At 43.5% G+C, this 25,656-nt stretch overlaps 1 protein-coding gene across 1 annotated transcript in view; it reads right to left on the bottom strand.

The window, feature by feature from the left end:
- PPP2R3A (protein phosphatase 2 regulatory subunit B'', alpha) overlaps positions 1-15,518 on the bottom strand; it is a 50,071-nt gene extending 34,553 nt beyond the window's left edge. Inside the window, 2 exon segments of the mRNA XM_014944247.1 lie at positions 9,689-12,144; positions 15,228-15,518. Of these exon segments, the coding sequence (XP_014799733.1) occupies positions 9,689-11,680 (1,992 nt within the window). The 5' untranslated portion in view covers positions 11,681-12,144; positions 15,228-15,518.
- Positions 15,519-25,656: the final 10,138 nt, after the last annotated feature.

The raw sequence follows: 25,656 nt of genomic DNA on the forward strand, positions 1-25,656 counted from the left end.
CAGTTTCAACCCCCCTGCCCTGGGCAGGGACACCTCCCACCAGACCAGGTTGCTCCAAGCCCCCTCCAACCTGGCCTTGAACCCCTCCAGGGATGGGGCAGCCACAGCTTCTCTAGGCAACCTGGGCCAGGCTCTCACCACCCTCAGAGTAAAGAATTTCTTCTGAATTTCTAATCTAAATCTTCCCTCTTTCAGTCTAAAGCTGTTCCCCCTCGTTCTATCCCTACACTGCCTGATAAGGAGACCCTCCCCATCTCTCCTGTAGCCCCCTTCAGGTACTAGAAGGCCACTATAAGCCTCCCCAGAGTCTTCTCTTCTCCAGGCTGAACACCCCCAACTCTCTCAGCCTGTCCTCATAGCAGAGGTTCACTTGCCTTGGATCTGCAGCCCCAGAGCTGTGATTCTCGACGTGTTTAGCAGCAAAGGTTGCTGTTCCTACTGCAGACCAGATGGGAGGGCTTGTACACCAAAGGCTTGTCAATTTTTCCAGTTGGTCTACTAGGAGACCTTATCTCTCCCTGCAAACCATACCCTGACTATGTCCTTAGGTGATCAGATTCACTCTGGGGAGTGAATTTAGCCGTGCTGCGTGGTTCTTGTTAGCCTCTTCTAAATTGCTCGTGGTCCCCACCCAAGCTATTACTACTCATCATTACTTCATGCAATTCTCCTCTAGGGAGTAGTTTCTCCTCATGTGAAAAAAAAACGTGTTTCAGAGATTAACCTCATCCATGTACTTCAACCTGTCACCAGAAATCATGAAAACAAAAACGTGCTACAATATATTCTGGAACAATTTTAATAGCTGTTTCTTAGGAAACAGCTGCAGCGCTGATAATTTCAACTTTTTAACTTCCTCCCTGAGTCACTGATTATTTAAATACAGATGAAGCTCAAGATGGGCTGATTTCAGCATATTGTGACCCCCTGTAAATCTGGGGTGGCTACATGCCCATTTGGTGTCCTAGCATAAACTACTCCAATCTTTTGTCAGTTGTCCCAGAAAGCGAGCAGAGCAGCTGGGATTTACCAAGAAATATAGCCCTGGTGCAATTTCCCTTTCTTTGACTACATCTCCATGATCTTAAGGGCCTTTTCCAACCTAAATGATTCAACAATCCTATTCTTTCCTTCAGCCCCAGCCCAGAGATAGGAGGAAAAAGCACAAAGCAGCACCTTGTGATAGTAAAAGCCTAAATGCCAAAGCCAGGTAGGCTGGTCTGTGCACAAATTTGTACAGTAGAGAGCACAACCCAGTAAATACAGCAGAATGTTGTGGTTGTTCCACATGCAACAGGAAACATTCAGAGCAATCACATACAGAAATAGGGGTTTTCTTACCAAAAAAAAAAAAAAAAAAAAAAATCACAGAAAAGATTTAATAGCCTTACACTCCCTATTAAATCACTGCCCTTGCTGTTAATTTTTTCCCCTTGTTTACAAAGACATTTTAACAGTGCAATCTAAGCCTGGAAGGTTTATTTTTAAACCTGTTGGTATCTTGGCTGCAAATAACTTTCTGCAAATAGACACGCCTAGAGGGACACAGTTTGATTCTCTGATCCAATAAAAAAAAAATACAAAGCAAGAGAAAAAAGAAAAAGAAACGCCAAGCGTTCAAACCTGGGCCTGCTGGAATGACTTCAGCCTCCTCTTGAATCGAGACGGAAGAACAAAATCACAGCCCTTCGCCAGGAAAGCTAGCTCCCCTCCCAAGTCTGGGTCCCTCCGCAGAGAACTCTCCTTGATCATCATCCTGGTGAGCTCCTAAGCAGATGTTGCCCTTTCCAGAAGGGGCACAGGGACTCTGTAGGAGACCACGTCAAGCCCAGCACGTTGCTTTCTCGGTTTTGATTATTATTTTTTTTTTACAGGCAAAAAATGGCAAATGGCTTCAACATACTATATCTTCTCTCTCTTCACAAGGACAACATCTAGAGATTTTATCTTACTCCTGAAGCCAGACCTTCCTTTTTTTTTAAACTGATATTCAAAGTATCTTTCAGTACCACCAGGATCTTCTGCCTTCTTGTAATACTTTAATTGAGAAACATGATCTACAACAGAATCTATTTCCCTGCTGGCTACATGACAGACAATCTGTCCTTGGCTTGTAATAGGCCAGGGGTGATACGGGAAAGGAAGCACCCACCACCACTACCAGGAGCACTAAAATTAGATACACTGCAGAAGTGGCTAAATATACCATCTTCCCCAATAGTTCTTACTTTATGTGCTTCAGGGCTGAAACCTGAGGTACAAACTTGCACCAGTTAGACTCAGAGTTAAACCACATGCTCTCTGCCAAGGCCCCTGTGCGTAAGATGCCGGTGGTTTGAGGTCCCTGCTTCTGAGGAGATGAAGCAGAGCCCAACATTAGCTCCCACACTAGACCAAAGGCTGTAATTTTCAACAAAACATCAATTTTTCCTTCTTGCTTGGAAAAAGCAAATCATCTCGTTTCTTTAACGCCAAGCAAGCATGTAAGGGTGATCATGGATAATAAGATCAAGCATTCTAAAGCAGCTCTTAAGAATAACTGTTCATAAAGAATAACTTTTCATAAAGACAACAAAATACATCATTATTTTTATTCACTTTTCCCATAGCTCTCACATGGCAAAGCAATTCTCAGTGGACAACAGTCTGCTCTTTCTCTGCATGACCTTGAGCAAGTAGACTTCAAACTCTTGCTCAGACTTTGTCTAGGCTTGCTAAAAAGTGTATTCTCCTGCTCCAGTCATGAACAGGATGCTGAACAAAGGCCTAAATCCAGTTTTTACTCCACAAGATGAACAAACAGCTAATCCCATGGCCTGCTTTCCCTACTTGACTTTAGAAGTCCTAGCTACTTTGGCAGTTTACTCTGTAAGCTTAGTAACATAGAAAACCATCCCATTTCTAGCTAGAAGGGCTTGCTTTTATCAAGATACTGCATTTGAAATTAAAAGGTTTCACTGAGCCTTATCAATAGAAAGCTTTCATTGGACAAGATGGGCCTCCAATAGCCTTCTCTTCCCATTCTCCTGTAGAAGGCCCGAGGTTACTTCATATCATAGAATCATAGAGTGGTTAGAGTTGGAAGGAACCTTAGAGATCATGAGTTCCAACCCCCCTGCCCTGGGTAGGGCCACCTCCCACCAGACCAGGTTGCTCCAAGCCCCATCCATGGTCTTGAACCCCTCCAGGGATGGGGCAGCCACAGCTTCTCTGGGCAACCTGGGCCAGTGTCTCACCACCCTCACAGCAAAGAATTTCTTCCTGAGATCTAATATAAGTCTTCCCTCTTTCAGCTGAAAACCGTTCCCCCTTGTCCTGTCACTGCACTTCCTGACAAAGAGTCCCTCCTCATCTCTCCTGTAGCTCCCTTCAGGTACTGGAAGGCTGCTCTAAGATCTCCCCAGAGCCTTTTCTTCTCCAGGCTGAACAACCCCAGCTCCCTCAGCCTGTCTTCACAGCAGAGTTGCTCCAGCCCTCAGATCATTTTCGTGGTCCTCTGCTGGACCTGTTCCAACAGTCTTCCGCTGGACCTGTTCCAACAGGTCCATGTCTTTCCTGTGTTGAGGAACATGTACAGCAACACTTAAGATGACTACAGACACAGAAACAGTCTGTGCAAAAGGATGCTCCTACCATCATAAATTTGCTCTTGTGCAGTTAAATAGGCTGTTTACTAAAGGAGAGACATCCCCCCAGCTGATGTTCGCAAAAGGAATTTTTTTTAATGTCTTCATAAATCTGTATCAACCCCCTCAAGATTATTTTCTCTCCTGTTGCTTCTCAATCATCAGGCCATGGTCCCACAACCTGGGCTGTGGAATCCAGTTCTTCATGAAAGATTTGAAGGAGAATGTAGCACAGTTTGGGTTCCTTTAGGTCACTACCCAGCTGATGTTCGCAAAAGGAATTTTTTTTAATGTCTTCATAAATCTGTATCAACCCCCTCAAGATTATTTTCTCTCCTGTTGCTTCTCAATCATCAGGCCATGGTCCCACAACCTGGGCTGTGGAATCCAGTTCTTCATGAAAGATTTGAAGGAGAATGTAGCACAGTTTGGGTTCCTTTAGGTCACCATAGCTATAACTAAACCGTGCAACCCGAGAGCTAAAAAAGCTCTTAAGCCCAGGTGTATATTCACAGCTACCAGTCCAAAGAATCACAAGGTTATTAGGATGTCAGCCCACTCTGCCATCCCTGCAAATTAACACGAAGCCTCACTGAGTGGTAGGATGATGATGGGGATAAGAAAAGGAGCCCCCCAAAAGAAAAAGGCAGGCAAGAAATGTTTTAACTGGAATTGCTGCCAAGTGAAGGATACACAGATCCATACGCAACAGGTTTGGAATAAATTTTCTTTTTCTTACTCTGACAATTTTTTCCAAACATAAAGGCAATGCCTAAAGAGCCTACAAGGCTCCACTGTACCGGCAGTCCTGCACCTCTCGTACAGCGGCGTGGCAGAAGGTGATTTATTGTAAATCATCTGTGGAGAGTGTACTTACTTCATCTTCAGCTGAACTCTTGCCCTGCTTACAGGCTGCCCTTCCTCTTACAGACTGCAGAGAAGTGTAGGTCAAAGAACTTCTCATATCTACAGCAGCATCCACACCAGCTACAGTGGGCTTTAAAAGATGTATACCTAAGAGACACATTAATCCAGCAGCTACTGTTGCTACTTGAAAAAAAAAAACACAACTAAAACAGCCACACACTTTTCTTTTGCAAATTAAACACTCACAAAAGATCCCAGAATTTTGGGTTTATTTGCGCTGATGACCTGGAAAAATGTAGTTATCTAGAGGCAAAGCTTGCTGTGTCTGAATTCCAATTTCTGGCACTATAGCAGGTTCCTAGCATAGCACTCCCTAGCCCCAAAACAAACAAGGTGGGCATAAATAAAAACATAAATATACAGCGTTATGAGAAATTGGCAGTAAGAGAACCTTGTCTCCACAGTTTCAAAGTCAACAGGAAAAAACCCACAGCAAAAAAATCTGGTATTAACAGCTCCCAATCAACAGAACAAACTCCAGTCACATTTAGAAATTCCTCTTTGCTGTAAGTGACCCAGTTTCAAGCATGAAGGTGAGAGATGCCAAATCTAAAGAGGTGTCAGATTGCCTTCATCAGCCACCACAACACAGAGGGGATCTCACCTGTCCCTAAAGCTGGAGGCTTAGTCCTCAAAGATCTGGATGATTTAATCATCACAGGACTTAGCTGTACCCCAAAGCCTGGCTGCAACAATTCAATGCACTCTGGAGAGCTGAGAAGGGCACCACCTTCCACTGTTTTCAAAACAGATTAAACTTTTCCAGCAACAACGTGACTTTTTCTTGGGTTTAGAGTCAATGAGGCTGAAAAACATGTAACACTAGGCTTTGTTTCACCTACCTGTAGATGTCTACTTTGAGATACAACCTCTGCTTGTGCGAAATTGAGTCATCTGCCCTGATTTCAAAAGGTGCCTGTGTGCCACAAACATGTCCCTAAGTGTTTAGTATCAGTTCTTTTCATTCTTTAATTTCATCTGATTTCTTTTTTTTTTTTCTGTGTCATCTTTGATTCTGAGATAGTTGAGTATATCTTAAAGTATCTTCATTTATTCCACTAACTATTACCAAACAGAAAAAAAAAAATGCCCCTTTTTACTATTTAGGTCCTGTGTCATCTTTGATTCTGAGATACTTTAAGATATACTTACTATTTTCATTTATTCCAATAACTATTACCAAACAGAAAAAAAAATGCCCCTTTTTACTATTTAGGTTTAGAAATACTGAATAATTGATGTTTGAAAAGAGTGCAGATTGTACGTACAGGTTAATTGACAGATATTATCAATATCTGATCAAAACAATTTGTAATATATGTAAACGAAAGCTGATTTTCCAGAAAAGTTTTCCATTATATTTTGGATGCATTGCTTATTTCATGACAAAGGTACAGTCACTATGATGTTATAGAAGATACTTTTCACAGTTAATCGCCCCACGAGACCCTTCATAATCATGTCATTAAATTTGCAAAACGAATGAGCACACAGAATTATAAAGTAGCATTTTGAAGGGGCAGAATTACCAAGTTGCCAGGTCAACCTTAACTTTATATACGATTATGAAATAGTCTTAATTCCACACAGAGCCATCTTTGGGCCACCTCTTTAACCATGCAACGTAGACATTCTGATATGCAAAAGGAAGGTGTGTGGCCTCAGGACAATGTTTTAGATCACAGTGAGTTAGGACCATGTCTGAGAGTCCCAGCAACACACCCCCCCATCAGTCACTCAGGTGAGGCAGGATTTGATAGATACTATCTAGAGCCAGACCAGAGGAAATACGTGGCAGCAGAACAGCCTCTGGATACTTGACTCCAGGCTCTACAATCCGAGGAATAACGTGGTTAGACAAGGTGGTCTGAGACCATTTCTCAACTCTGTAAACTGTAAATCCTCCACTCCCAGATCCACAGTCCCTGTCCAGGGACAGTTGTACCACCCGTTTCACCTCAGAGTGAGCAATTCCATTTACTAATCTTGTATGGCAACATCATAATCAGTATAAAGAAAGATTCAAACCCCAGCAGAGGCATGGAGGAGAGAGAAATGGGAAGCAGGACTGCTCCTTCTGGCTCACTACACCATGAGTAATCCTTTTGAGAAGAGATACCCACCAGAGGAAGGACAGAAAAAGAGGCCTCCTCTTGTATCAAACCCTGCTCCTGATCTCTGCTCCCAAAATTATTCACAAACTTTATCCAACAGCTCTTACCATAAAATGCATGAACAGGCTTTGGAGCAGAGCCCTGCACTGCTCAGACTTGACTCTGAAAACAGAATGAGGAAGTTTCTTAGGGGCTTTTTCCAGGGTACTTTCACTGAAGTGCCAAGTATTCTGCAAACATTAACTGGATTTAAATACTCTGTCATCCTGTACAGATGGCTGATCGAGGTCATAGAGGTCAAAACCATCCACCACTGGCTTTTCCAAGGACTTTACAGACAATGAGGCTTTACTCAAAAGGTAGCACCCTTTACCTTCCCAAGGAATCCCTGAAACTCAGGTCGTGTCAGAGAATCCCAACAGCCCCATCTCCACTAATCACTGGTTCTTGTTCCCCCCATTTCCCTCCCACCTGCCTGTCCACCCAGGCTTCACTCCTCATCGTCCTCCTATCTAGAAACAAAAATATAGACAAATATTTGGGGGTTTTGCTAGCCTCTAATAGACAACAGCATTGTTTTCATGCAACTATTTCTTTCAAAAACAACGTAGTAAAAATCAGCTTAAGGCAGGCACACAGAACAGGAAATTTTAAAACAAATAGTTGGAGGTTTAGAGATAAGCAATGGAAAACTGGATCTCAGAATGGGAAATGTCGGACAGTCTAAAAGTATGCAATACTTCCTGGCCTGCCTGAATGCAGCATGATGTGCTCATTATGTGCTCTGTGAAACTGATGGACTTCTTGAGTATTCATGTCCTAATTTCTAAATATTTTGGTTTTGAAAACGAATAGGCAAGTAATTCTATTGTTCTCTGCGGAGAATCAAAATTGGCTTTATGATAAAGGGAAAAGCCTGTTGCTGATATAAATTAGCACAGACTTCACCACAGAAAGGCCAATTGAGCCAGCAAACAGCTCAGGCTGAAGTGGCTCTCCCTTTCCTTTTTCATTGCTTAGGATTTGAGGGATATTAAAACTGTCACAACTTTCATAAATGAAAGCTGCACTGCGTCTTCATTGTTATTAGATCCCTGGGGGGGTTGTGTGCGTGCACAACCATTTGATAACAGTTTTATGAGCCCTAAGAAAACATAACAAATACTTCACATATTATTCATTCAGGCACACATGTGCAATATTGAATCAGAATCCACATGGAGCTCCAGAGTTTTCCAGGAACATGGATGTATTCCCTAGATGCTATACCTAGAGAGGACCTTGTGTCCACAGCCAAGTGTGTTGCCACATCTATACTATAAATAACAGTAAACCTTAGGGTAAGTGTAGAGCCAGCAATTCAGATGACTTCTGCCTGCTCTGCTAAGGGCTAACTCCCTCTGAAGGCTACCAGCCACGTCCATGCTGCTCAGTGCTCAGCCCAGGCCCCCTCCAGCTCCTCTGGCTCCCCAAGACATTTATTTTCCCTCATAATCTTTGGTTCTAAACATCTACAGAAAGGCAGGATTGTGCTGCTGCAGGGAAGAGAAGAGCCCCTGTAGTATGGATGCATGTTGTATGTACACAGAAGGCAGGCTGGGAGCAAACCAACACACAGGCTAAGTAAGTAATTAACTAACACAGGTGGGCAATTAGAGAACCAGAAGCTGGTAAGAGACCAGACTGATAAGCTGTTTTACAGTATAAATGCAGTTAGAAAATTTTGTAAGTTAATATACAAGACAAGAACAGCTATTTTAAGAGATCACTTTAGAGCTGCTTAATTCTACACTCTTTGAGGAAAAAGACTCTTTCCCTTGCTGGAGATACCAGACAAGGTCATGCTTACCATTTTCTGTAAGCGAAGAAACATCAGAAACACTTGGAAAGCCTAGTCTAGAAAGATCTTGGCACTGCCATTTCCTTAGGGTCAGACATCTCACCCACCTCCTTTCACAATTGGACCAAATACCTGTATTTTCAGGCAAGTGGAGTGTTTTGAAGACATGCACATCATGCTCCAACTAGAAGGAGCTGTGAAAGTTCAATTATAACCTGGGCACTTTTTAAATGCCTATGTAGAAGGTGGATTTTGGAAATTTAGCACCAAGTTGTCTTGAAAATTTGGCACATCACATGAAAAGCACCGAGAGCTGGACAGGCAGCCTTGGCTTCCCTTAAAAGCAGGCTCCCATCAAGACCCTTTTTCCTAGGAAAACCTACTTTTCAGTTGAGAGATACAAGCAATGCAGACTCCACAATGACTCTAAGCATTGGGGACAGGGAAAAGAAAATTAAATGTTCCTAGACCTTTGTGCCATGGAGGATCTCTCTCTCTTTAGGAACTAGTAAAGAGGAGGACAAGGATTCAAGGATTGGAGCATCTCCCTTATGAGGAGAGACTGAGAGAGCTGGGACTCTTTAGTCTGGAGAAGAGAAGGCTGAGGGGAGACCTTATCAACGCCTACAAGTATCTCAAGGGAGGGTTGAAGGAGGAGGGAGCCAGACTCTTTTCAGTGGTTCCCACTGAGAGGACGAGGGGCAACGGGCACAAGTTGGAACATAAGAGGTTCCACTCAAATATGAGGAGAAACTTCTTCACGGTGAGGGTGACAGAGCCCTGGAACAGGCTGCCCAGGGAGGTTGTGGAGTCTGGAGTCTGCTCGGAGATGGGAAAGGGAGAGGTAGAGCATTCAGTTCTACAAAACAAAAAACTGTTTCTACTCTCTATTACACAGGACCCAAAAAACACAAGCAAACGGCCTACAGGAGCATCAGCAGGCAAGGAACAGGCTGAAAGGTGAAACTGCACATCAGGGCATATTTTGTTTGCTTAGGGGTTTTAGTTTCCTTTTGCTGTTTGCATTTAAATAAATGCTACATTTCTGCCAGGTTGAGCACGTTATTCCATGCTGCAGCATCCAAAGCACAATGAATCACTTAGCAGATGTAATTCCACCTCTCCCCGAATTTCCCAGGTTTGTTTCATTCACTATCCCATCACAGGTTTGGTTCTCTTACCTTAATCACTTCTGGGGCCTGCTGAATGGAAGCTGGAACAGAGTCTCTGGAGGCAGCCCCAGCATAGCTTTTTTGCCCTGCAAGGAGGGACTGTGAAGGAGTTGTTAAAGTTTCCTGAAGGATCTGCATCACTTCCCTCTCCTTGGACAAGCTTCCCTTGCCTGTCTGAAATTCCACCAGTTCCTGGGCAAAGTCCTCAATGCTTCCCAGGATACGCAGTAAGAGGGCTTTGTCATCCTCTTCCATTTTATGACCATTTGTTTCCACGATTTTTGACAAAGGGGAAGCGGGGTCAACCGGTTTACTTTTGGGTTCAAGAGCCAGAGGTAGTACCTGCCTACCCTGCCAGCGGGCAGGTTCGCTCTCTTTTACAGAGGGTTCCCTCAAAGTACTCTCCATTTTCTGAGAGAAGCACTCCAAGTCCAGCAGCAGTTTGTCTATCTCATCCTTGTCTGTCTTACTGTGCATCTGCTCTCCTTTGGAGACACCGGCTCGGGAGCCACACAGCGCAGTATCCGAAACTGGTTTTAAAGGAGTAGTTTTCTCAGGAGCATGGGAGAGCTCAGCATCTCCCACTCGACCACGTTCTGCTTTAGCATCAGCAGATAGATCTGAACGACCAGCTAGCTGGTAGCTGCGCTCTAAACTCTCCCAGCCCCCTTTTGGCTCTGCCTTCTTTATTTTCCCTAATGTTCTTTCCCCATCGGACTCCTCCTCGATGTACAGAGCCTCAGCGGACGCCGTGCAGTCAGAAGGGCTCGTGGCCGGTAACTGAGGTAGAGCACAAGCATCTTTCACAGCTCTCACACTGCTCTCCTGGGGAAGGCCGTGCAGGGAGTTTGAGGTAAAGCTCACAGTACTGGTTTGGATGGACTGAGAGGTGCTTGTCACCTCACACTGATCACCTGGTAGTCCGGGAGGAACCGCACTCGAAGACGGCAGCTGAATAATATCTTCATATCTAGGCGGCTGCTCATCTCCAAATACTGGGGGGAAAGGAGTTTGCTGCAAGCCATGAAAACAGTTCACTAGTTCTGCCAAGTCACCAGCTTCCTTGTGTCCCGGTGGTTTGATCTCAAAGGGGAGCTTTTTCAGGTACGAAGAAAACCTTGTCATCAGATTCATATATATCATCTCCGAATTAGCCAGGGGATCATTGCTGTTCCCTCCACTAACGCCGTCTGCAGACTTCTTTTTGATGCAATGTTTTATTATGTCTGTGCACTTTTTCAGATCCTCCGAGCACTTGAGCAAGATGTCTAAGCACACCTTAATATCTCCACCAGAAGAACCATCTAGCTTGTGTTTTTCCAAAATCTGGGTAATGAAGTTTTCTTCGGAGAAGGAATGAGGGGAGAAGGGAACCACGGGATTCATGCCGACGTCGGGAGCGTCATTGCTCTCCTGCCATTTCTCCACAGGTGAGGGACTCTGCAAAAAGCCACACGGAGGGCAGTTCTCATCATTGTTGAAGTGCCCATAAATCAAATCAAAATCAAATGATCGTCTGCTGAATGATTCTGACCGGACTTTCCTCCCCTTTCTGTAGGCCACATGACTGGAAGAGTTCTTGAGCTTTTCAAAGGAGAATTCCTTTATTTTACCACTGGCGAGGTTTATGGCCTCACCGGTGATGTCTTTTAAACTGCTGGAGGCTTGCACTGAAGAACCCTTTTTGATTCTTGGGTTATTTGGGAGGATTTGCTGATAGTCCTCATTTCCAGGCAAGGCAAGTCCATTCTCAGGGACTGGAATTTTATGGTCTGGGTTGGCATCTTGGACACTGAGCTCTGCGCAGACACTGTGGTGGGCAACTATGCACGTAACTCCTCGCTTAAACACTTGGCAAGTCCCCGTGCAGTAATGCACGGTGTGCTGGAAGTGCTGGTCTATCACCACACTGCTGTAGCAGTTCACAGAAGTCACCAGAAGCCTGTAGGTTGCTGCCATAGCACGGATCACGCTTGGAAGGGAGGCTTCAAAATTCACCATGAACTAAACAGGAAAAACTTCACCCGCCCAACACTTTTTCATAGCCACACCAGATTTCATAAAAACATTCAAATGGCAGTGGAAAGCATTCCAACTACACACAAGAAGCTACTGCCTTGGAAAGCCCTAGTGAAGGCTGGAGTGGCATCAGCAGTGCAGTTACAACAATTAGTGGGACCTGCATATGGTTTGACTTAAGGCAACTTGATCCTTGTACTCCACGCAGAAAGCTCTGCCCATCACAGAGGCAGCTCCATTTCTAAGGGTCCAGGAAGGTTCTCCAGCAGGTGGCATAAAAATTCAGCCAGTTCTCAGGCGGAAGTGACAAGGCAATGATTTTTGTTGGAGCCTTCTTCTCTCTTTTGGGGTGGGTCAGTAAAAGATAGACAATCAAGTAGCATGTACAGGCAAAAAATCCACAGTATGCTTGCGAGATTCCCCTCTCACACTTGTAAGGTAGGTCCCTGCAATTAAAAAAAAAAAAAAAGAGTCATTATAATTTCCATGTAATACACAGCCTTGTCTACTACCAAACATATGGCTCCAGACCTTAACAACCAACGCGCAGGCTTGTACAGAATAAGAGTAGGCTGATATTTTTCCTTCACTCAGATCTACCATATAAGAACACTGCTGAGGAGCTAGCCTATATTTATACACAGACTGTCTGTGTGTTGCCATTTTAACAGCTCTATTTTAACCACTCATTAATTTTTTTCAGACTTGCTTTTTTTCCCTTCACAGAACGAACAAAACATTACCTTTAATTTTAACTGAGGAAAACATTTTGATCATCTTGTGAATCTCTGACTTTCGTTTTCCAAGGCTCTAAAGATAAGCAAAGAGCAGTAGAGAAAAGCACGTTGAGGATTTCCAAGCTCTCTGGATTATAATAAGCTGCAAACAGCCCGGAGCAAAGTAGATGAATGGCTCTAAGAATGTACCGCCTTTAGTAAAGGCCACATTGGCTTCCATTAGCCTTTCACCAAGGTCTCTGGGACCACAGCAAAATATTTTAAGGAGGAATAACTGTTTTTCATTCTCTTACAACCCATAAATAGCAGCAGATTTCATTAAATAAGTCCACTGGTGTAGGCATCAAGAGCTGAAAGTAACATTTGCAGAAAGGTCAAGACTGTGAAAACTAGGAATTGAGTGTTTTATTCTTAGAGCCATTTCCAGCTGCATTTCCTATCATTGTGGCCAGAAATGCACCAGAAAAAAACCAAAGCCTGCTTAACTTTGTTATGAAAACATAGGAAATCCCAGCTTAAAGGGTCTTAAATTTTAGACATTGGTTCATCTTTCTTGAATACTTTAATAATCAAATTAAAACACCCCACTGAAGTTCTGAGCACCCTCTATCCCTATACAAACAGAAATCCATTTCACAAAACATGATCAAATCCCAGCTAAGTCACACTGCAACATGGGCTTATTTTGTTGTTTTCAAAGGTAAATATCTAGCACTATGTGAAAGGCCAGACCTGCATGTGATGAAAGGACTGCCCTCCACCCATGTTACATCCCACCTATCTTTAGCTCATAAGCCTGTACAAATCTGGCTTCACACAAGAGGGGAGTACCTCAGAGATTGGTGCTGTTGTAATTAAGGACCAGGGATGGCACAAGCCTGCTGAATGTTCATATTTTACCTATTTTAAAGCCTGAATACGAAACTGAGAAGCACTGATTTAAGATTATTTGATGGACTTTGTCATGTGCCATGTCTGCTCATTGCAATTAGGTAGAATTGCACACTGTATAGAATCATAGAATGGTTTGGGTTGGAAGGGACCTTAAAGATCATTGAGTTCCAACCTCGCTGCCCTGGGCAGGGACACCTCCCACTAGACCAGGTTGCTCAAAACCCCATCTAGCCTGGTCCTGAACATCTCCAGGGATGGGGCAGCCACAGCTTCTCTGGGCAACCTGTTCCAGTGTCTCACCATCATCACAGCAAAGAATTTCTTCCTGGTATCCAATCTAAACCTCCCCTCTTGCAGTTTAAAACCGTTACCCCTCGCCCTATGGCTCCACTCTGTGATCAAGAGTCCCTCCCCATCTCTCCTGCAGCCCCCTTCAAGTACTGGAGGGGACTCTGAGGTCTCCCTGAAGCCTTCTCTTCTCCAGGCTGAACAACCCCAACCCTCTCATCCTGTGAGAGAAACCCTCCTGATCTGTTCTTCGGCTTATAAAGCATTGAAATGGTTGCATTCAAGACGAAAAACTAACCATTACAACTGCCAGGCTGGTATCTGTAACAGGCTGCCACCTGCCTATCAACCACCGCAGGCCAAGCTGCGTGTTGTACCAGGGCCAGCTTCACAGCACACTTCTGTGCCTGTCCTGCTCTGCCCCCCTCTACGCCCACTGGCACTGCCCCAAAGCCCCACAGGCACGGGAGGGCCTCGGAGGGGGATGAGCAGAGGTATGAGGTGTGCCCCAGCCACAGCAGTGAGTCAGGGTGCCAGGGGATAAAGGGCGTAAACAGAACCGTTTTTAAACCTCCGGGGTGCTTACACCATCAGGCAGAAACCTCGGTAATAAGACTCCACACCCTCCAGTCACTGACTCTCGGGCTTCACTATCAGGTGTGCTAAATGCTCTGCTGAATCTGAGCCACAGCTTAAAAAAAAATAATAATACTATTGGCTCCCCAATGTCTTAGTCTTTTAAGACTCCATGGGCTTTGTTCAGACAGGAAAACCCGTGCTTCTTCGCCTCCAATGCAGGCTCCCTGAGAGTGAGTGCCTTCTGTCTAACACATCCAGGGTAAGAGGTCTACTGCTTTTCCTTTTCTGAGCCTCCACCAGCTACAAACAAGCCTTCTGGCATTTCCTGAAATAAAAGTTATACAATATTTAGAGAAAGGAGAGGTCTTCAGGACAGCAGATGAAGAATTAACATTGCTTCTGAAAAAGCAGGAGACTCTCTCAGAGCTGCTTCTCCCTCTGCATCGTACACAGCAAGGAGAAGACTGGTCTTCTTTTCACCACCAAAGAATAGTCTGGGCTTATACCTAATTTGGGAAATAATTACATCTTGATTAAGTTATTCCTTAATTAGAGAAATAATGAATTAGACTAACTGTCTCCTTCTCCTGTATCATTCCAAGAGCAATTTCCTCCCTACAAGCGTACCCCTTCCATTGGGACTAAGTCAGTTTCTCCGATCCTTAAAGCCACCTTCAGACAATGAAGCTTTTTGTGTCTGTAAGATGATTCCACAAGGAGTTCTTCGATGGAAAGTTCTCCTGGATTCCTTAGCCAAACTGACTCTTTTTAATTCAACTTTGTATTTTCACCTATTCTCAGTAACAATGCTCCTCCCACCATCTCCACTTCATGCTTCCCAAATAATTTTAGGTGCTTATGCCCTGAGCCATTGCAAACAGCCAGCCCTTTTTGCTTTACTTTAAGGCAGGTCTTCCAGCCATGTTTGCTGCATTCTCTATCTCTTCCCAACTTGTCTGCATTTCTCTGGGACTATCACACCCCAACATAACCCAGACACAAACTTGTCAAGGCTAACACAAGATTCCTACCTCCCGCCTCTGTCGTCGGCACCTTCTACTCCTGTGTCAAGCAAGGAACTGACCAAAGAATCACTATCAAAAATCTGGTGTCTCTTCAACCAGATTAACTAATGTCTTCTCAGTGATTATTTACTATTTGCCTTATTATCACTGTCTGCAAAAACAAGTTAAGGTTGAAGTTGTTCTTGACTCCAGTTATGCAAAACAAAACGAAAAAATGGTACAGGCAGCATAAATGCACATGGATGCAAAGTAGAAACTATTTCTCGTTTCTCCCCTGGCTTGACCACGGCAGCACGCGCTCAGCTTGCAGCTTTCTTTTATGGTGATCCATCAAACACGATGCAGCACGTAAACCCAGCCGAGACAAAACCTAGGAGAAGAGCATTCCTGGTATCAGATCCTCAAGCTTCGCTTGAATGGGCTTTTGTTGGGATTTTCGGTTTGTGACTAAAACCTACTATTTACAAATGGCAACAATGGAAAGACTGAACGCGTTAAGAAACATTCATACTTTGTTGTTTTCAGCCTTCCGTTTCATTCCGGTTGTGGCTCTAGAACTGCCCCCAGTTCAGATACACTGTAGAAAGAATCAGTAATTAGGACTGCTGCCACGAAACCAACCCCAACCCTGAGGATACAGGATTGGCTTCACAATATAAACTAGGAATGAATAGGGCTTCTTGTGTGGTGGCAGAATAATGCTCTATGTCTTTCCTATCTGCAAGATGACATTAATCACTTTCCAAAGGAAAAAATTATTGCAGATACTAATGATATAAAAGGTTATTCTATAAGACACACAAGAAATTCTATTCATGCAAAGATCAGGCTGGAGTTAAATAAGTGAACAATGACAATCTGTTAGGATGGGGACTGTCAGCCACTACTGAACTGCAAACTGAAGTCTAGAAAGCTACGGGACAGGCCTCTGCTGCCTCTGAAAGTCTCAAATTTGGCAAAAAATCTTCTTTAACTCTTCTCTCCAGTACTACCATCAACATTTTCAGTGATCAGAAGTTAGAAACCACTATAACATATGATATGGAGTAAACTAGCCCCTTCTGAACCAGCACACAGGCATTATGCAGTTGAGCTTGTTTCCAGTGGAAGAGGTGGTAGGATAAGCTCTCCAGTTTGATGTTCTTGCAGAAGAAACAGAAAGACAGAACAACAGCTTTGCCATTTGGCCAGTCATCAATATAGTTTCAGGAGTATCGTCCTAGCTATGTAATCAGGTGTCAGGTCTTACTCTCTTAGAGGAATTTGTGGTGCCAAAAAGCAGTATATAACTGCATCTTCTTGTTTAGAAATGCTTGATTTTTGTTTACAGTTTACAGAACAAAGCAGATTTAGGAGCAAACTATACTGATGATAGAAGACAAAAGCAGGCAAATAGCAAAGCAATGTTTTCTTGCGAAGCACAGCTTGCAGCTGATCTTTGGTACTTTGCCAAATAATGGGGGAGGAAGGTACTATTAATCTTCCACTCATAAACTCTTTATTTATTTCTAAAACCCACCACAGAATGGTGCTGGACACTGAGATACTTCATTCCTTTTCTTACTACCTGGCTCAAGTCAGAACACAGTCAACTTTAAGAGTCAAGAGCACACTACAAATGCACACCCCGAGGATGGAGATGGGAATAGATGAGGGGACTCACTGGGGTCAGAGAGCTGTTGAGCAGCTTGTGAAGGAGCTGACACTGAGCCACAATCCATGAAATCCAAAGGATCTCTGATCACACAGCCGAGTGGCCGCTGCTCCAGTGGCCCAGAGAGCCATTGCCAGGATCAACAGGGCTCATGCAACCATTAGGAATGTTAAACAGCATTCTATACAGTCACTGAAAAAATCTTTGAAAATCTAGTGTTAAAAACATCACCAGGCGCCCCATCTGTGGTAGAATGACAACAGCAGTAGCTGTGGTTAAGAAACTTCTATAACAAACCCATTGCTGAATTCAGCAAAAATCTTACGATTCATTTACATAGATTATTTTGAAACGTAAAGGAACTTATTTACAATTCACTATCACTTGCACAATTTACCTACCAAAATAATTTGAACAGAAGACTAAAAAGTGACATTTCTTTCTATACCAAAGAAGTTACGAAGAAAAAAATTTAACCACCCGCATTGCTCCTTTTTCCTGTAATTTTTTATATATTTACAGCTTATAACATTTTGATGTTCGTAACAGCAGCATTTATAGTTAACTCAAAAGGACTTTTTTGTACTTAGGACTTAGACAGGAACTTCAGCTTTGATAACTTCTCAGTTCTCATGACCAGTGGGACTTTGACACAGACACATACGTTTCAGCTGTAGTAAAAAGAAACCGTTTACAATTGCACCAGTAAAGTTTTAGGATTAGAGGTGCTCATACCACATACACTGGCAAGGCACCCTGAGTTTAGTTTTAAGAGGTTTTAACACCAAGCTATTTCATGCTTTAGGGAGTGCAACGGACCACGATGGCTACAAATCCTGACTTACCTTATAACCCACCTCGAGGATCTGAGGGTCAAACCGAGTACTCCGATTTGAACCAGAGTATGTTTCTTCATATGCTTATGGGCTTCAATAATTACATGCACTATAGAAAAGGGGTCATTATTTCCAATTTGAGCATGCTCAACATCAGGTTCCAGCAAATAAGTATCAGGCTTTCTTTAGCTAACTTGAAAAAAACTTTCAGGAAGATTTATTTCCTCGACTACAAGTACTGACACACTATAATCAAACCACCTCTTGGCCTTTTCCAGGATTGCCAGAAAGAGTCTGGAAGAGAGATGTCTTCAAAGTCATCACTACAGTCCTTTGCTGAATTGTCTGTAATTTGCTATTGTTCGTACAAAAACATAAAAGAGGTAGGATTCATCTAATTTAAGCTACCTAGAAATGAAGTGTAGGCAAAGCAGAGAAGGCGGCACCTCAAAAAGAAAATCACCCCACTGAGCTTAAAAAAAAAAAAAACAATCTCATTTTGAGATGTCAAGTTACATTAAATGAAAGCCGTCCTTCAGGATTAAACAAGAACACAGGAACAACTGTCTCCAAGAGTGCCTATGCCAACGCTCAAGGAATAATATTAGAAAAAGATATATAACATTTGCTAGGAGTACTCTCCTGGCCTCCAGCTGTTTTCAGCTCATGAATGAGGTCTGTGAAGCTGGATGTGGTTTCCGTGACCTTAGTAACCTTCAAAGGATTTCCCTCCCATGTGCTTGGGGCATCCCCCGGATTCAACAGCAACCTTTTGCACCCAGATCACCTTTTGACAAGACATTCCAACCACCTACCACTCCTTTCAGTCCCGTCACTCGCCAGCTTCAATGTGTCAAAATCTCGTACTGAAACAGAGCACAAACACTAGACCCGTATGAACATTACCCACAGCATTCCTGAATTTACAGAGTTCCATGTCATCCCTCTGCACTCTTTTTTTCCAGGATTATTAGTCCTCCCTTACTCAGTTTTCTTGTACACAAGACATTTTGCACCCTTGATCATTCCACTCTCCCTCTCCTGAGCTCTTCTGGTTCAGCTACACACTTCAAGATGTAGGAACCCAAACCATGTAAAATATCCAGAACAGATGAGAATCACATTCAGAAAGTAATTTTTGAACTGCTTTTCAAAATTTAATGTTATCATCATATAGTTCTTTCCCTCCATTCTGCACTATTTTCAGATAGCACATTCTCAAGTGTCTGCTCTTGTAACCACCTGGATTAATTTATACTTTCTGTCCCTCTTGAAACTTATCTATCTCTCAAGATGAAACAATGATATCATTGTCCTTTGTAAATGTAAAATGAGCTACTGATAGAACACTCCATGCAAAAGGAAGGTATTTGCTCTCAGACACCAACATTTTCATACATTCTCAGAAGAAAGACGTAAGATGAGCTACTGATAGAACACTCCATGCAAGAGGAAGGTATTTGCTCTCAGAGACCAACATTTTCATACATTCTCAGAAGAAAGGAGAGGAGATGGGCAACAAGAATGATTCAAAGATCTTGAACAGCTTGGCTGTGAGGAATGACTGAACCAGGACCAGGCATATCAGCTTGGAAGAGAGATGACTTTGAAAGAATACAATAACCTTCTACAAAATCATGGATGGCACGGAAAGCGCAGATAGGATCTGACTGCTCACATTCTCCTCCAACACAAGAACTAGGTGCAACCTGCTTCCTGCTACAGGAAGCAGCTTAAAACAAGCACTCATGGAGTAAACCTGTGAAACTTCTCATCAAATGATGCCACAGACCCAGAAAGGTTCTGGGGAATCAATGGAACATGTTTTAATACTTCCTCGGTCAAAAGTTACCAACTTTTGCTTGAACACCACTTGGTGCCCTTTAATTCTTACCATGTTCAGGTGACAAAATAAACAGGGAACAATTGCTTCCTATTCCCATGGTTGCAGACTGCTATCATAATCCCGCCTCTTATCTGTCCTGCTTTCAATCACGTATTTTCCAGGCTAAACTCCAATTTCTTTGGTTACTCTTTTTACCAAAGCTGCTTCACTCGTGCTCTTCTGGGTTTTCCCCTCATCTTATTACAGCTCTTTGGAGAGGCAGAATGTCTGCCCCTAACTTCAAGGGCATTATGTTGTTCATTACACGAATATACCATGGATTTATACCAAGGCATTCTGTTTTTCTCCCTCTCCTTTTCCTAGAGATCTGTGTCATTTTTATTTGACTTTTGGTGTTTTGTTTTATCTACTGCTGAGAGTTTTACAGAGCTTTATCTGCACTACTTAAAAGATCTCTTTCCTGAGTGGCACAGATTCTTAAGAGCTCATCACTGCATAGACACAGTTAGTTGTTTCTCCCTGTGTACTCTATTTTATATCTACTAGTATCAAGTACCACTTGCCAACAACCAAGTACTGAGAGAACCTTCTGCAAATCCAGCCACCTTTTGCTTCTGCTACCCTAATTTTGCGATTTTCAGCATACACTGACACTTCCTTACTCAGCCTTTCTTCCAGATCATTTATGACTATGTTGAGCAACACAAATCTGAATGCAGAACCTCCTGGGATTCCACTAGTGATTACTCCTCACCAGAAAAGCTGACAGTTCTTCCTACACTTTAACCAGGTATTAATTACTGAAAAAGCTACACTCCTACTCCATGGCAGTTCCATTTCCTTGAAGAAGCATTAACAAAGAACTTTGTTAAACTCTCTCTGAAAATCCAGAAACAGCAGAACACTTGCTTGTTTGTCTCTTGGGCCTTCTTGTTGAATAGCTTCAGACCATTTAACTTTACCAGCTGAAGCTGGACTTCGGCATTCTTGCAGTGAACCATGAAGGTCACCACAATGAGAGCACTTACCAAGGCAGGCTTCCAAGAGACACGACCTTGAGAATCACCTTCCATGACAGGATGATAAGTACTGCTTTGCAGTCAATATGGATTTGGAGAAGTCCATTTTTACATTAGGAAACCTGTCTCGCTAGATTTACCCTAAAAAAAAAATAAATCCCTCAAAACTAACTAAAATACAACCTCTCCATGTTTAACAGCAGCAACGGAAAGCGAGTCCAACACTCAAAAAGATTTGGGTGAGTATCAGTAACAACAGTCTACATTGTTTTTTAAAAATAAACCTGGGATTAAACCCTAAACTGTTGTTCTAAAATTCTGACTTGCAGTTAGTGAATGCAGTGTTATTCACTGTAATTCCTTCAGGTTAAGTCACAGGCACTTGAACACAAGTATGGTAGAAACTCTTGTGGAGAACCTTACAAAACTTGTCATTATGGGTATCAGCTGGGGAGGAGGAGAATAAATTACATTATCAAGAAAGATTTCAGCCTTTTCAGCTTTTCTGAAGTACCTTTCTTCAACTTTCCCTTTGCACAGAGACTTGGAACTAAAACTGACCAGACAGGAATTTGTGCCCCATGAGACCGGTTTCCAGTTATACAGATGAGACAGCAAGAGAGTAAAAGCTCACACAATTTTTCCACATAACACCAACCTGTTAAGTATAACTAATTTACCAACGAATTATTGTTCCAGCCCCGTGTCTGTACAGAACTAACATTTAATCTTAGCTCATTTAGCAGGCCCCCAATACATTCACATCCATGTTGAAGCTTGGCAAGGCATGAGTAAAAAAAATTTTAAAAATCGTAAGCATAAGCCTAACCGAGCTTTGTCATGCTGACAGAAAACGAGGTGACCAACTAGAAAACACAGGAGGTGAATGAGATTCAAAACCACATAATTAGCAAGGCTCTTAGCTGAGGTCAGAAAGCCAGCTTCATTAAGTAATGTGTCTCTTGGCTGTTTGTAACCTTATACAGAAAGAGATAATTTCATATTAGCAAGATACATTTGTTTTCCCCGGAATAAGTTAATTTAGTATTAACAGCATCCAATTACTTTACACAAATTAAAGTGATTTTATTAAAGTGTTAGGATAACAATGGAAGACTGCTGTCCAGGATGGCATTCCCTCTGTTATTAACTTCTGGTGATACTGAGGTTACAATCTACAGATTCCCTAAAACCATCCTGGAAACTTACTTGCAAGTTAGGGAAAGCTTCCCCTGTAGCTGTCTGCTAGAAATCTGCAGGTAAAATAATTTTTTAATTTAATAACAAATAAAGAATTGGTTTTTTCCCCATTAATTTCCTATGTATTCATTGTCCAGGATGGCATTCCCTCCGCTATTAACTTCTGGTGCTACTGAGGTTACAATCTACAGATTCCCTAAAACCATCCTGGAAACTTACTTGCAAGTTAGGGAAAACTTCCCCTGTAGCTGTCTGCTAGTGATCTGCAGGTAAAATTAATTTTTAATTTAATAACAAATAAAGAATTGTTTTTTTCCCCATTAATTTCCTATCTATTCGGGGCTCATAAATTTCTCATCGCTGTCCTATCCGACTTCTTCAAGTCTTATCTATATCACACTACTCTTTATTCACTTATTTCCTCAGGCATTCAAGATGATTCTTGGTAAAGTTCTCATTGTCTAAGGTGACAGTCCATTTCTCCAGGGTATTCCCAGTTCCCAGCCCACGCCTGGAGCACTAGAGCTCTTCCACAGGTCAGCAATGAGCACAGTGTTGGGGAGAAAGGCTCCGATTCTGCGCTACTTGCCCATCCTCTCCTCTGAGGCACCATCACAGGAGTCAAGAGCAAGCAGTCATTTCCACTAGTCATACCTTCCACAAGCCCGTTCCTGCCAGCCTCCGTCTCGCCCTCTGAAGAGGAGCAGCTGTTGAAACGTAACAAATTATGCCAAAAGGTGCAGCATGTCCTAGCATTCAAGAAGTCTGGCACTGCTACAGCTTCTACTGCTTATGACCAACGTGCCACACCAGAGACACAGATCAGTGTGATCCATGTAATTTAAGGGAGTGTAACTTTTCTACCCCCTTTCCTCTGCCAAGGGAAATTAAGGGTGTTCTAGTGTGACATCCCGGTAAAACAGAGGAATAAGATTCCCCTGTATCATTGCAAAACAAAAAAATAACTTCCATTCATTTCTCTCTTTTCCCCCCATCTATTTAAACAGAAGCAGACTAAAAAGACAAGTGATACACCCAAGAAACAAAAAAACCACATAAACGTAAAGATTCCCTTATTCTAATTCGAGTGAACAGCGGCGTTCACAATCATGAATCTGAATATTCATTACAATGAATAGTCATTTTAACAAGCTTGCTTGTTGCATGTGTGACCTCAGGTATTGCTTACTGCATCCTACTCATACGTTATTTTGCAATCAGAATTATTAATTTCTCCATCAGTATAGTATTTACATGCTACTTAGATATTAACCTATTTTCCAATATTACCCTCATTTTAACCCTGCAAGAATTGTGGCAAGGTAAATACATCAGGCTTTGGTGTTCAACACCTGATTTTTCAAAGAACACGACTGTCATTAGAGTGTTTCATATGGTCAAAGGACAGCACTGCCCTTACAGTCATACATCAGAAATTCCACAAATCGGATCCAGGGATGTAAGCAGCAGAGGAAATACAACAGTGAGGTCTGGTGGAAGAAGTTTGTCCCATAACACACATAAAACCAGTTCTTTAAAACAGCACTTAACTACCTTCATTATGATTGAGACATTCCCTCCCTCCCACAGTTCTACTTTAGCTGTCCGATTTCTGCCAGAATTGAAGCACAAGATCCAAGCCCTAATTTAGTCTTCAGAAAACTTCAGTTCTGTGTAACAGGAGAAAACCTAGTCTTATGGGGAGGAACAGCCTGCAATCATGCAAGTAAAAACAGTACTGGAAAACATTTATACAAAGGAGGTGAAGCAAGACTGCACAGCAACCTCTGCACTGGACCAAGATATACCACATTCAAAGCTACTGTTTAAAGTTGGGTTTTCTATGTAATTCAAGGGGGGAGAGGTGTTCACAGGAAGGGTGGAGAAAGGGTTGGGTTTTTTTTTTTTTAAATAAAAAAAAAAAAGGGAAAACACAAATTCCACTGTGCAGCATCATATTTACACCTCCAGGGCAACCAGCAGTGAGTGTCAGACCCCAGGGCTCCATTACGGAGATTTCTGAATTGTCTGAGCCACAATATTCATCACCTGCTCTGCAGCTGAAGGAGATGAAATAGATGTTTTACCAGTGAATCTCTGCAGCATTTGGCAGTCACACATTAGTCAACTTTAACCTGAGGCACTTTGCCCACAGCTGCCTTTAACGCGGCACCTCTGTGCGAATTATGAGTACAAAATAAGATGACGCATGACAGCGGTTGCAAAGGTCTAGGTAGTGGAAACTGGCTACGTGCCATCAGGGAACATCAACTTTTTTTATTTTATATGAAGTCAGATGTAAATCAGTATCATCTGACACACAATGTTACCATGTTACCATTTCCAGACACATAAATACTGGGAAAAAAAACCCACCAACAAACCAACTATCCAAACCATTGTCTCTTGCTTCAACTTCTCAGAACCCAGCAGACATAATACATAATTTTACAAAACTGAGAAGTCTGATAGTACCAACAATCTCCTCGAAGTTGTCACAACAATAACTCCCCGCTACACAGCCTGTGAACGTAAACCTACCGTGCTTGAGAGATCCACAAGAAATAATCAAGAGAGGAGGTGGCTAATTTAAGTAAACATTTGGGAAATTTATGTCCTGAAGCAGGCATGAGTTAATTTGAAGGAAAGCCATGAAACCACCACCAAGAAAAACGCACCCAGCCTTTCAGGCAGCGCTTCAACAGCAACCACCCTGGGGACTACCTGCCTCTTCTCTTGAATTCTTGCCTTTGCACTGCCAGCCTGCCTTTACAGGGAAGATGGGAGCACAGAGCAGCACGTCTTCCAGGGCTTTCTTCTTTTTAGTGTGAAGAACAGAGGTAATAAAATTAGTCCTGGGCTTAAAAAATATTTACATTACTTGAGACCAGTGCAGTCTGCTGACCTTCAGAGAGAATTGCTCCAGTAGGAAACACGTCCTTCGCTGAGTCGTTCCAACAGTTATTCAATCTCGACTTTACAAGTTTTTGACCAACTTAATCCCAGACCCGCCTGCCTGCAAACCAAGCAGCCTTGTAGCCAAAACTGCTCCCCCTTCTTCCTCAGGAATAAATACTTCGGAAAAGAACACAGAACCCCCAATTTGATCACCACGTATTAACAGCTGCACTGAAGAAGATGAAAAGTCCAGCTACCGGGGGTCCCGGGGCAAGGCGTCACAAGAAGAGCCTAAGGGGAGGTGACCCTTCACCGGTGTTAACCTCCAGCTTCACAACACCTCACAGCTTCGGGCCGTCCCAAGAGCTGGGCTCGGAAGCCGTTATGCCTCAGAGCCCTTCACCAAAACTCTTCTGAGGCAATTCACAGCACACCCCCCACCCGCAACGCTCCTCACAACTCACCCGCCTGCGGTGCCAGAGGCGTTTCCTTCCCTCTCCCACCCTCCGTCTCACCTGGGAGCTCCATTCAACCGCCGCTTCCCCTCAGCCCCGCCGCCCTCCACTCGCCCGGGAGGCGGAGGATTGGAGCGGGGAGGGTAGGGGGGTTGTGTCCGCCCCGCCCCGGAGGCGCGGCGCGACTCAGGCGGGCGGCCCCGGGCGCGGAGGTGGAGGCCGGGGGCTGTGAGGGGACGGCGGCAGAATGGCGCTGAGGAGGAGGAGGAGGAGGAGGAAGGGGGAGGAAGGGGGAGAACGCCCCCCCCTCTTCCCCATCCCCGCCGCGCGCGTGCACGCGCCGCGCCCCTCCCTCTCCTCACAGCCCTGAGGCGGCGGCGGCGATGGCGGGCGGCCCTTCGCCTCAGCTCCCCCCCGGCCGCTCGCCTCTCGCCCGTTCACCGGGGCTTCAGCGTCCACGGGCGGTTGGGGTTTTGTTTCCCCGCCCTGGGCCGCTCCAGAAATCCGGTTGGTTTCATCTCCTTGGC

Source organism: Calidris pugnax, unplaced genomic scaffold (genome assembly GCF_001431845.1).
Source record: "Calidris pugnax isolate Ruff unplaced genomic scaffold, ASM143184v1 scaffold143, whole genome shotgun sequence".
NCBI classification, from domain to species: Eukaryota; Metazoa; Chordata; class Aves; order Charadriiformes; family Scolopacidae; genus Calidris; species Calidris pugnax.